This window comes from Sus scrofa, chromosome 15 (genome assembly GCF_054392235.1).
Source record: "Sus scrofa isolate SSC_HxYL_T2T_F1_AM1 chromosome 15, Sscrofa_HxYL_maternal_Yorkshire_Landrace_v2.0, whole genome shotgun sequence".
NCBI classification, from domain to species: Eukaryota; Metazoa; Chordata; class Mammalia; order Artiodactyla; family Suidae; genus Sus; species Sus scrofa.
In genome coordinates this window covers 132,735,915-132,749,221 of record NC_139397.1, presented here as the reverse complement: position 1 = coordinate 132,749,221, position 13,307 = coordinate 132,735,915, and the positions used below count along the sequence as shown (strand labels likewise).

Here is a 13,307-nt window from a genome sequence, read left to right as displayed (position 1 = left end):
GCCAACACTTTTTATGCAAAACCCTCAGTCTGTCTAGTAAGAGCGAATCTTACATTTTGTTACTATAGTTTTCCAATAAAGAAGAAAGGGAAAGCAGTCTAGCAGTAGAAATAATGGAAAAAAATGAAAAAAATAAACTATAAAAAAGAAAGGAAGGAGACTCTATTCTCATTCCCATTATGCTAAACCTTGATGGAACCCAAAATAAAGAAGTGTCCCCATGGTTTTCAGGCATGTGGCATGTTTTGGCATTAAGCAAAAAACAACAAAAAAGTCTGACTATACAGGACATTTTTTTATATTTTGAACATTTTATATATTTAAAATTTTTATATGTTTATTTTGTATGTTTGAAGAAAAAAGCGAGGAGGGTCATGCAGAGGCATGGATCAGAGACATACTCAAATTGGAATTTCATCAAATAATTACCAAGAGCAATTCATTTTGAGAAGTACAAATGTACATATATTACAAAGGGCAATTTCACACTAACAAGTCAATATCTTTTGATATTTCAGAAATGCTACTGCTACCAGATCATTAATAACTGAATTAGATATGACAGAGTTTTCAAAACTCTGAACTTTGGAGTATATCTGTCTTTCTGCTAGAATTCTACAATGACACAACTTAATGCTTTTCATTTTCTTTCTTTAAAAAAGAGTTTGAGAGAAAGGCTGAAACTCATGATTAACCATCAACTGTCAATGGAGAGAAAGAGCATGGAATCAACTTCTATTACAGACAATTCTTAAAACTTCCTCTCCTAGCCTGCCTTTTACATAAAAACTAAATAGAGATGAAATGAACAGGGAGCAGTTAAAAGAAGCAATAATTATGGTTCTGAGTAACCCACACATGAATTGTCAGTTCCTTATATAAGCATTTTTGTCTGCCTGGTAACATTTCTATAAAAAAATGATTACCTACCACTTACCGATTTGTAAGCCACAATCCTTATAGACAAATTGGAGCCAATGGTCAGTTGACAAGGCCAGGGCATGGAATGCTTCTCAATTTTCTTAAAGATGCACAGTTGTCTCAGACTCTCACTTTAATAAAGGAAAATGTATGATGAAAGCAACAAATTAAAAATGTTAACCTGTGCTGGATGTTGCATTTAGTTTTCTCAAATGAGAAGTGAGGTGCTGTTGATCATAAAGAGAGGAACAACAGGGGATGGCAAGGGACATTTGTGGCAACCACCAGTGGGGAGAGAGCCAGAATACAAATGAGTTGGCCTAGGAGGAAGGCAAGTGAAAAGGAACCTCTCTACGTTCCCTTATTCAATCTTCTCTTTGAACTCAGCCAATTGTTCCTAACATTCAGGACCAAGGACAGTGTGAGGCTATCATAAAAGCACATTCATAAAGGAGTCTGCACATACCAACTCCCTGAAAACCAAGGACCTGAGAACTAAAAGCTCTGCTCTAGGATATCAAAGGGTGGGCACGATCCTATTACATCACTGTTCACAACTCTATAATTCTTTAGTTAAAAGACATAATAGGTATATACATACAATGAAGAAAAGTGACTCTCCAGGGCATAAAGGAACATAACAGTCTATATTCAGTCTTAAAAGAAAAGCAATTAACTCTAGGTTTCTAACCAGGCAGGGAATGGGAGCTGAGAAACAGCGAATACAACATGGAGTACTACATCCTTTGAATACTAGGGAAGACCAATTCTATTTTCATCTGATCCCTAATCAAACACAACAACAACAACAACAAAATAACAGAAAATTACAAGAGATAGGTGGAATTTGTGATATTCCCTAAGGATTATCTGACGCTGAGTTGTGGACACAAAGGCCTCAAGTGACTCCAATTTTGAGAAATAATTCACAGTGAATAGTAGATATTCTCCCTGACACGGTGCCCCAAAGCTTATGGTACACCTTGGCTTTGGAGTCACTGGGGAAGGGATGGGTCTGAAACCAGGTCACATGTGTCTCATGGGACACTGCTAGCTTGTGTATGAATCACATCTAAAATCATCAAGAGGTTTGGATTCTGTTCCAAAGGAAGTTCTAAAGATCAACATCTTATATGTAACACCTGAGAACAACTGGATGAGTTCTGCAGTAGATTTGAACCTCCCCAACTAGAAGAGAAGCCATGCTCCCCTAATATCTTCCAGACAAGGACAAGTCTGGTCCAGTGTTGTCCTGTACACTCTGTGCAATGACAGGAGTGTTCTCTTTCTGATTGCACTTGTACCTGTCACTCGAAGGCTAGTGAGCACTTCAAGTCTGGCTAGTGTGACTGAGGGGCTAAATTTTAAATTTTACTTAATTTTAATTATCTTAAATTTTAATTATTATTATTATTATTATTTTGCCTTTTGTCTTTTTTAGGGCCGAACCAGAGGCACATGGAGGTTCCCAGGCTAGGGGTCTAATCAGAGATGTTGAGGCCAGCCTATGCCAGAGCCACAGCAACATCAGATCTGAGCCACGTCTGTGACCTACACCACAGCTCATGGCAATGCGGGATCCTTAATCCATAAGCGCGGCCAGGGATCGAACCTGCAACCTCATGGTTCCTAGTCGGATTCAGTTCTGCTGTGCCACAACGGGAACTCCAATTAATTTAAATTTTATTATTATTATTTTTTCTTTTTAGGGCCCCACTTGCAGCATATGGAAGTTCCCAGGCTAGGGGATGAATGAGAACTACAGCTGCTGGCCTACATGACAGCTTGCGGCAATGCCAGATCCTTAACCCACTGAGCGAGGCTAGGGATCAAATCCACATCTTCATAGACACTACACCAGGTTCTTAGTCCACTGAGACACAACGGGAACTCCAAATTTAAATTTAAATAGCTGCGTATGGTTAATGGGTACTACATTGGAGGGCAAAGTTCTGGTCCACACCTTCATGGCAGACCTAAAATCAAAGTAGCTTCGAATTGCTAGGACAATACATAGTACTTTCCCTCCTGACTATATTATAGAAAAATAAGCTTTTTAACAGTGATTTTCCTGGCCTATAATTCTTTATGATATCATGGTGAACAAGTTAGCTTAAAACATATATTCCCACATTAGAGCAAGCCACGTCCAAATGTGAAAGAATAACTTGGGACATTTATTTGCAGGTATTGCAATAAGGACACATTCTACAAGAAATGTCACTTTACAGGTTTCCTCACTGGTTCCTTTAACAATACCTTGGGAAACTGAAATTCAATCCAAAATTCCCATTTATCTACAACTTTTCAAAAGTATTATCTATGTTTAAAGAATCAAGAGCATTATAGTCAATTATAGCTCACCAGAAATATTTAAAAATTGTGACTAAGAAAAATTAAAGTAGATATATATTGCAGCTATTCCAAAAAATCTTAATGGTTGAACTGTTACTTCAACTGAAGCTTTATTTACTTCAATTAAGAATTCTGCTTAGGGAGTTCCCGTCGTGGCGCAGTGGTTAACGAATCCGACTAGGAACCATGAGGTTGCGGGTTCGGTCCCTGCCCTTGCTCAGTGGGTTAAGGATCCGGCGTTGCCGTGAGCTGTGGTGTAGGTTGCAGATGCGGCTCGGATCCCGCGTTGCTGTGGCTCTGGCGTAGGCCGGTGGCTGCAGCTCCGATTGGACCCCTAGCCTGGGAACCTCCATATGCCGCGGGAGCGGCCCAAGAAATAGCAACAACAACAACAACAAAAAGACAAAAGACAAAAAAAAAAAAAAAAAAAAAAAAGAATTCTGCTTAAAGAATTCCCTTGTGGACCAGTGGGTTAAGGATTCCGTGTTGTCACTGTAGCAGCTCTTGTTACTGCAGTGATGCAAGTTTGATACCTGGTCTGGGAACTTCTGCATGCCACAGGTGTACACCCCCTCAAAAAAAACCAAACTTTGCTTAAAAGGTCTGTATTTTGTGTATTTATTGATAAACTGGAATTAATTCTTTAACATTAAGTGGTATTATCCCTGAGAATGTGAAACTCCACAAGCCATATTGTTTGGTATTCTATTGCCACTTTTACCTGATCCGGCCTCTCACATAACATACTGTTCTAGGTGTTATGGACCCCTCTCAAGTTCTTTGCTCCAAATAAGTGTATATCCGATTCCAAACAAGAATAACATGGATAGGGAGTTTCTGTCATGGCGCAGCAGAAACGAATCCAACTAGGAACCATGAGGTTTCGGGTTTGGTTCCTGGCCTTGCTCAAGGGATTAGGGATCCGGCATTGCCATGAGCTATGATGTAGGTAGCAGACAGCTCGGATCCCACATTGCTATGGCTGTGGTATAGGCCAGCAGCTGTAGCTCTGATTGGACCCCTAGCCTGGGAACCTCCATATGCTGTGGGGGCAGCCCTAAAAAGGGGAAAAAAAAAAAGAATAACGTGGATAAAGGGACAGTTTCTCCCACTGTCCTTTAACTGAATGGTTCAAAAAAGCTGTTTGTTTTATTGTTATACAGTACTTCAGGAATTTCACATTTCTTACATAATTTTCCCTTTGTAAAGCCCACATAAAATAAGATTATAAATTCTTTACATTTTGGGTCTTTTGAGGGTTTTTTGTTTGTTTGCCTGACCAAACTACTTTGTGACCAAATAAAAAATCACTATATTATATTATACTACCTCCTAAAACCTAAATCAAAGGATAAGAGTATATTGAGTATTTTCTTAGATCTGACATCACTTTTTATAATTAAGAATATATTTTTAGGAGTTCCCATCGTGGCTCAGTGATAACAAACCTGAGCAGTATCCATGAGGATGTGGGTTTGATTCACGGCCTTGCTCAGTGGGTTAAGGATCTGGCATTTATTGCCATGAGCTATGGTGTAGATCACAGATGTGGCTCGGATCCCTCATTGCTGTGGCTGTGGCATAGACTGGCAGTTGCAACTGTGATTCGACCCCTAGACTGGAAACCTCCATATGCCACAGGTGTGGCCCTAAAAAGCAAAAAAAAATAAACAAGTAAAGAATATATTTTTAGGTGTATGAAAAGGAAGGGTTCAGAAAACATGTCCCAAGCTTGGCATCAAGAAGAAATCTACCACCTCATCTTTCATAATTTGACTTGTTAAATTTTTCATGGTATCTAAAAGGAGGACTAGAAACTGGTGTACCATTTCTTCAATAAAAACTGGGATATTGGAGTTCCCGTCGTGGCGCAGTGGTTAACGAATCCGACTAGGAACCATGAGGTTGCGGGTTCGGTCCCTGCCCTTGCTCAGTGGGTTAACGATCCGGCGTTGCCGTGAGCTGTGGCGTAGGTTGCAGACGTGGCTCGGATCCCGAGTTGCTGTGGCTCTGGCGTAGGCCGGTGGCTACAGCTCCCATTCGACCCCTAGCCTGGGAACCTCCATATGCTGTGGGAGCGGCCCAAGAAATAGCAACAACAACAACAACAACAACAACAACAAAAAAAAGACAAAAGACAAAAAAAAAAAAAAACTGGGATATTAAAGAATACTGCCAATTCAAGAGAGACAGAAAAGGAAAAACATTATGGAACCCTCTGATAACAAAAGAAATTACTATGCTTAAAATTGAAGTTGTAAATAATGTTTCACTTCTTACCTAAAGGAATATATTTCATCCAGCCCATCTTCACCTTCTAGAGACATCATCACCTTTTTCACCATCTGAATACCTTCTTTTTGCTGCTCAGTAATTCCTTTCAGAGGAAAGGAGGGTCCATGGTGGTCTGGGCGCAAGCTGCTGTCTCCTCTGTCCCCAGTTCCATCTTCCTTGCCAATTGGGAAAGGCAAACTATCAGGGAAAGATCAGCAGTAGGTTAAGAAGACAAGCTCTGAAGCCAAATCATAAGCTGGATTCTAATCCTTTGAGTGTCACTCTGTGAGGAAATGGCCATGTCAGTCAACATCTCTGAGCTTTACATTTCTCAACTGTCAAATGGCACCTATCTACCTTATTCAATATTCTATCATTTTCAAGTGACTGAAGCCTCCTTTGATTTGGCTTTTATGGGAGAAATGTATTGGCTTGCATAACCAAATAACTGAAAGGGCAGGGTTGCACATGGCCTTAGGATGACACGACCCAGTTTTAAAGGCCACAAAGATTATGTGGCCTCTCACTTTCTACACCCATATTTCATCTTTGTCTGCCTTTATGTCAGCTTTGCTCTCTCAGACTGCTCCTCCACATTGCTTCTGAACACACTCAAGCTCATAGGGCCCAACCCCACTACCAAAGAGGAACTGAGGGTTTAACCCTCTATTCTCTGATTCAAAAACCCAGGAATCAGTGGGGGCCAGATCTATCTAGAAGATGTCCACTCTCATCCAAGCCATGAGGTTTCCTCAAAAAAGTCTCAATGATGATACTCTAGGCAGACAAAAATAAATAAATAAATGCCCATTAATGAGCTCTCAAAATATCAGTATGTATGTAAAATTCTCAAAACCCAAATAATGTTGTTATTATTATTTTAGAAGAGAATTCCTATACACATATCAGTTAATTGCCAAAAATAAGTAAAATCAATTTTGTTCTGGTGTTTCACTCTAGTCATTTGACTGAAACGAAGCTAAAACTAGCCTGGGATTACCAGTCATGGGAATATTCAATAATCAAAATGCAAATCGAAAAGTAAGCCAACTAAACACATTTGTTGATAATACACTATATGGCACTCCATAAATGCTGTCATGTAAACAATCTCAATGCATCCTGACACAGTAGGTAGAGAGAGATTTCTATCTCCATTTCCTAAAAAGAAACTAAGCTACAGAGATGAAATAATCTGGCCAAAGCTACAAAGCTAGTAAGTGGTGGAGCAAAGAGTCATATCACCTTACTTTGTTCCTGGAACCCAAGCATTACTGTTGTTCATTCCAATGTCATCATTTTATTTGCTATCGTTAAAACAGAGCTTCCTGGAGTTTCCGTCGTGGCTCAGTGGAAAACGAATCTGACTAGTATCCATGAGGATGCAGGTTCGATCCCTAGCCTCGCTCAGATCCCTAGCCTCGCTCAATGGGTTAAGGATCTGGTCTTGCCGTGAGCTGTGGTATAGGTCACAGATATGGCTTGGATCTGGCGTGGCTGTGGCTGTGATGAAGGCCAGTGGCTACAGCTCCGATTCGACCCCTGGCCTGGGAACCTCAATATGCCACATATGTGGCCCTAAAAAGACAAAAAAATAAAATAAAACACAAAAAACAAAGACAGAGCTTCCTGTTTACATTCTTTCCTACATATTCTTAGCACGACAGATGTGCGTGTTCTGTGTTACATGCACAAGAGCTTCCAAGGAACAAGATATGGCACACTGAGTTTGCATCAGGCTATTGCTGCTTCCATAGCATCAACCACAAAGAAAGGATGGATAACATGATAATGAAGGGTCAGGAAGTTTCCTGGAAAAAGAAGTTACAATAACAGTTCTTTCTACCCTGCATTAAACCATAAATAAATTTTCTTAGTAGTCAGTAGAAGAAACTAAAAACTAGGTCCAAGGAACAAGCCTGCTTAGAACAGTGCTTCTTCAGTCTACTGGTATTTTTCAGTCCAACAATAATAATCAGTTATACACGGATTCATCAGACAATAAAGCCAAAAATTCTACTTTGCATGTTAGAGGTTTATAGCAAAGGACCCAAGAAAAAAACCATAACCAGCCAAATAACAAGTAAGTGGAAGAGAAGGCTATGTTCCCTCTTCAGCCCTCTCTACGGTATTGCTCACACACACAAAAGCAGCCCTTTCCAGTGACACTGACAGAAGCACAGAATGCTTCACCCATGTAAAGGCATCCCAGATTGTGAAGAGGGAACAGAAGCCAAACTGGGCTTCTGGAGTGCTGAGAAAACCTCAAATGATAAGAAGAGAAGAGTCACTTAAAAAGCACTTAATTTCTCTGAAGTACCATCTTAACAAGTATCAGTTTAATGGATTATTCTGAACTATTTTTCCACAGGTCTGCAGAAAGGAATGCCCCTCAGCAGGCTTAAGAGGTACATACATGCAAGAGAGGTTCTTAATTCCCTGTGGCAGGCATTTTAAAGAAGCTGAGGGCTTACCACTCAGAGCTGGAGGCTTCTTGGTAGAGCTCTCCATCTGAAAAATGAGTGTCCCCAGAAGAATACCAATTCAACACTATACTATCACTCTGCTCTTACCAAAAATAGGACAAGAAAAAAACAGGTTTTAGATGAAGCAGGAAGGACTAAGGTAGTGAAGACAATGTAGTGCTGGGGATGTAAGCTACAGAAAGTAAATGCCTGGAGGGGAAATTCAAGTTATTGCGGGAAAGGAACTCTCTCCCCAGCAAACTGTGAAATACATCTTCCTCCTAAATGTGTACACTTCATCTGTAAATTTACATAAGCAAATTACATTTTATTTATGTCTGTGTATCCTCTAGACCCGAAAAAGGGTTAAAATGACCCACAAGTTGAGATCCTTCTCTATCCTAAAAACATCTACTGACAGAATTCCTGTCCTGGCTCAGTGGTTAATGAACTCAACTAGTATCCATGAGGACGCATGTTCGATCCCTGGCCTCACTTAATGGGTTAAGGATCCAGCACTGCCATGAGCTATGGTGTAGGCCAGCAGCTACAGCTCCAATTTGACCCCTAGCCTGGGAACTTCCATATGCCGCGAGCATGGCCCTAAAAAGACAAAAAGGCAAAAAAAAAAAAAAAAAATCTACTCTCTTTAAGGTAGTTCCCTACACTGTTTAGGGAAAAAATTCCCCTAATTAATTCCTCAATTCTTTAAGTCTAAGAACAGTACAAAGGATCTGGGATCTGCTGCTGAGCTAAATTCCTGTGTTTCACTGTGACTTTCATCCCGTTATCATCAAAACCCAAAGGAGTTCCTGGAACAGAGAGTAACCAGTGAATGTTGGCAGAGGTCAGATTCTGACTCAAGAGCTGAGAGGACTGCTGGGAACCAAGGGCTCTGGGACGGGGACCCGCTCACCGCATTATGAGAGCGCATGATTTGTCCACAAATCTTATTCTTACGGTCTTACAAGAATTGCAGCGAGATGCCAGATTTCTTCAAGTTATGAATGATAATGTCCAGCTGATCTTTGCTGAATGGGCTGCTGAGGTCAGTGAACACTTCAATATGCCTCTTCTCAAACTTCTTTCCTCTAGAAGAGAGAATTATCATGCTAAGAAATCATCCTCCTGAATTAGTTCCTACAAATGCAAATGTCCTTGGTGGCTGAGCAGAAAAGGTAAGGAATAACTCAAGCTCCAGTTCACAAATGTCATTATGTTCTACTGACGCTCAGCCAAGTTAACACTTAATCAAGCCAGTTGTCACTCATACTTTTACCATCTAAAGCAAGATTTCTGAGCATTGTGGAAATATTATGGCTCTGATTTCCTAACTCTAACTTCAGTTAATGGTGTGGTCGTTATGATTTAAGAAAAACCCATTGTGGAGCAGAGGAAACAAATCCAACTAGTATCCATGAGGATGCGGTTTGATTCCTGGCCTTGCTCAGTGGGTTAAGGATCCAGAGTCACCGTGAGCTGTGATATAGGTAACAGACTCGGCTAGGATCCCACATTGCTGTGGCTGTGGCTGTGGCCTGCAGCTATAGCTCCAATTCACCCTAGCCTGGGTATTTCCATATGCCAGTGCAGCCCTAAAAGGCAAAAAAAAAAAAAAAAAAAAAAAAAATCTCATTCCAGCTTCCACAGAGAAAGAATACAAACAAGGAACTCTCCAGGGCACTACAATTACAGCTGTGCAAGGCTTCATACTCCAGGCACCCTGGTCTGATTCCATTCCGGCTAGTGGCAGGATTTTGCAGATGATGTACAGAGACTGAGAAATGGTAATACAAATTTTGGCTTGACATTTTAGTATAAATGCTATTCCTAATAGTCAAGGGATGTGTGTATGTGTGAATTCAAAGAAATATATTTTAAAGGCACAGTAATTAAGTAATAAATTAGGAAGCTGGCCAGAGTTACATGCTTCTAATTTCAATAACATATGGATGATACCACTTAGTATTTTTAAAAATTCCTGGTAATTAGCTTAAGTCAAATAGGAAGTAACATGAAAAAAAAAGCCAAACATTTCATTTTCCCAGAGAAATTCCACAAAGTACAGCCCTTCCTCTTTTTAAACTTTTTAAGAAGAAAGGTTGAATTCTATCAAATGTGTTCCCTCAGCCACACAAACATGCAGCTTGAAGGACAATGAGTCACACAGCACACTGAATACATCAATCCATACAATTTTTGCAGCAAGGCTCATTTCCAACTCTCTTCAGCTAAGACACTTACATAGTTTCTTGTTGAATCAAATCCATGCACACGATGAGGGCATCCAGGACTCAGCTGGTTAAGGCAGAAGATAACAGCAAACAGTCCTTTTCTCCCAAGAACATGCAACTTTTTTTCCAGTGAAATCCATTGTGGGCACTGGGCTAAGTGCATGATGATTTAATAGTACTTGCCCAAGTACCTTTCTTCCAAACTTCATTTCACAAATAAATATGGTATATATCAAAGTACACATCCTGAAACATATAACTAGGAAAAATAAAATAAACCAAAAAGTACGCATTCCACTCACTTAACCAAAGATTATGTCAATAGATGCAAACTATTGCCTTTGGAATGGATAAGCAATGAGATCCTGTGTATATATAGCACTGGGAATTATATCTAGTCACTTATGATGGAGCATGATGGAGCATAATGTGAGAAAAAGAATGTATATATGTATGTGTGACTGAGTGGGTCACTTTGCTGTATAGCAGAAAATTGACAGAACACTATAAACCCAATATAATGGAAAAAATAAAAATCATTTTTAAAATAAATAAATAGACATTTCTCCAAATAAGACAGACATGGCCAAAGACCACATGAAAAGATGTTCAACATGGCTAATTTAAAAAAAAAAAATTATAGTGCCATTTTATAGTATCTAAAATCCATGTTTTGCTATTTCAGTGCATCCTTAAACATGAAGTCAGCCAAAATGCAGCATCTATAAGTCACTTGCAGCACAGCAGCACAGCACAGCAGCACCTCTCAGTGATCAGGGATGGCACCACAGTTTAGAAAAAAAGGGTAACCCTTTAAAGTCAGTCCATCTTTGGAAGAAATTAGAAGTCTCAAAGTTTGATATTAGTCTGATTTTGGACAGAAAAAAATCTTCCACCCAGGAAGGCTAGGAGAACTCTAATGCTACACTCTTCTAAAAATATCTTCTCTCTGTCCAAATGTTTCTAACCACCACCACCACCAAACCCTCTGCACAAAGTCAATAAACACACATACCTGCTGGTAACTTCCCCTTCTAATACATCCCAGCCTCACAATGTCACTAGTGCAGAGAAGGGGCACCCAACCCAACCAAATTAATCTCCCATTAAATCCTAACACACATCACCCCCATGTCCTCAGAGCAAAAAATGCCCATATAGTCACATCTGGGACTCTTAGAGAGCCTCACCAAACCAGATTACTGTTTCCCAGACTAAAGGAAATTTCTTAAGAGTCTTCTCTGGCTGAAAAAGGATACAGTCAGCTTGTTGAGAACCTGGTTGGATTTTGCTTTCAATGTCCTCCAGCAAGTCAAAGTCTGGTAGCTTCAGGTGTCTATGCACTGTGATGTTCTGATACTGATCCTTACCAGCGAGGGCATTCTCCGTGCCGTCTGTACCAAAAAGGACTAATGCAATTTCATCCTTGCTCTCAGCAAACACCTAGGGAAGTACATTGGAAGGGTGAAGATCATACACTACCACCTGGAAACCATTAGACAGCTAACCTTCAGGGAGCAAGACAACCATACCTCCCTATGGCAGGTCCCTGTGGCCACAGTCAACAACAGAATATCGGGCTAAGCAGCCCAAGGGACTCATGGACAGTGACAATTCCTAGGTCCTAAGAAGATTTTTTCACTGACTATAGGTCCTATCCTTCATTTCAGCACAATTTGTGGTGGAGGAGTGGGAGAGCAGTAAGTGCTCCTAACAATTTACACCCAAATCAGACTCAAACCTCCGGTGAAAACTAATTATGGACAACTTGAAAAGATTTTAGTCTGTCTTTCTGGGATGACTACCCAAGGTTTAAATTTTCCAGAGATCAAAAACATTTGCTGATTCATATTTATCCATATTCTACATACCAGCAATTACTTACAGGTGTATATATAATGTAAAGAAATTCTTACACATGTATGCAAGGAGACAACAGACAAGAAAGTTCAAATTCACTTCAGCACCATTTATAGCAAGGCAAAACTGGCAACTATCCATTAACTGAAGAATGCAAAAACACACTGCAAAATATTTATACAACAGAATATGACAGTTGTATATTCTAGTATACAGAAATAAATAAATAAATTTCTTCCTAGTAAAAAGAAATAAATAAATAAATTTCTTCCTAGTAAAAAGAAATAAATTTCTTTCAGTGTTTACCAACATGAATAAATCTCAAAACATAAGGTCAAGAAAAAATAAGTTGTGGAATTATATGTATCGCATAATACTATTACATACACTTTGAAGAGCTTCATACAATACTAAATATTATTTATAAATACACTTAGATCCAAATATAAAATATGCCTGGTAGTAACTATGAAAATTCTGAGCAAAGGAGAGGAAGAAAAAAAGAAAAGGGTGGGAAGGGATACTCAAGGGCTTCAAATTAATCTGCAACATTTTATTTTTTAAGAAAAAAAAAGAAAACAAATATGGTAAAACTCTTGGCCTGTATAGGGCTAGATAATAGGAAAATAGCTTTCCATTATATTATTCCCTGTATTTCCCTTTTTTGGAAACATTTCACAGTGTAACATAAAAACAAAAAATAGTATGTGACACCAAAGGCACTCCTGTTCCTTTTACATCAATGAGAAGAGGATGGAACTCTGTCGGTCTTCATCTGTTTGGTCTTTTAAATTCCCCAGCCTCTTAATAACTCCAGCTACAACTGCCAGTTGTACATGGAGGGAAGGTCCCAGCTGCTGGGATTCAAACATTTCCGGCACGGCAGGGGCTAGGCCAGCTAGAATTCCATCTGCCTCCTGGACAAGAATTCATCTTGAGGCAAGATCATCTTGCTCAACAACAAAACCTCAGTCTGGACAGTGGAGGAAATTTGAGTGCAGCATGGGAATGGCACCAGGTTTTGTCTCCCAGCCTTCTGAGTGCACTCAGACTCCTATGCAAGGGGCGGAGCCAAAAATAAAAACAGAAAGAACTGGCTGTTGTTGTTGTTTGTTTGTTTTTTAAATATATACTATACTGGGGCACAGCAGCACGGCTTGAACACAACCAACACAAATTACTATAACCGAGAATGGTA

General features: G+C 39.7%; 1 protein-coding gene across 7 annotated transcripts in view; it reads right to left on the bottom strand.

Moving 5' to 3' along the window:
- Positions 1-13,307, bottom strand: part of XRCC5 (X-ray repair cross complementing 5) — a 97,508-nt gene that overhangs the window by 78,681 nt on the left and 5,520 nt on the right. For 4 of the 7 annotated variants that reach the window (XM_084999040.1, XM_013984470.3, XM_005672177.4 and 1 more), the window contains 5 exons: positions 11,509-11,692; positions 10,260-10,308; positions 8,984-9,106; positions 5,557-5,748; positions 938-1,052 (listed from right to left, as the gene is read on the bottom strand). In XM_084999040.1, coding sequence (XP_084855166.1) covers positions 938-1,052; positions 5,557-5,748; positions 8,984-9,106; positions 10,260-10,308; positions 11,509-11,692 — 663 coding nt within the window. Of the gene's footprint in view, positions 1-937; positions 1,053-5,556; positions 5,749-8,931; positions 9,107-10,259; positions 10,309-11,508; positions 11,693-13,307 lie in introns of all 7 variants that reach the window. The other 3 variants (XM_084999044.1, XM_084999041.1, XM_084999042.1) reach the window with 1 other exon arrangement.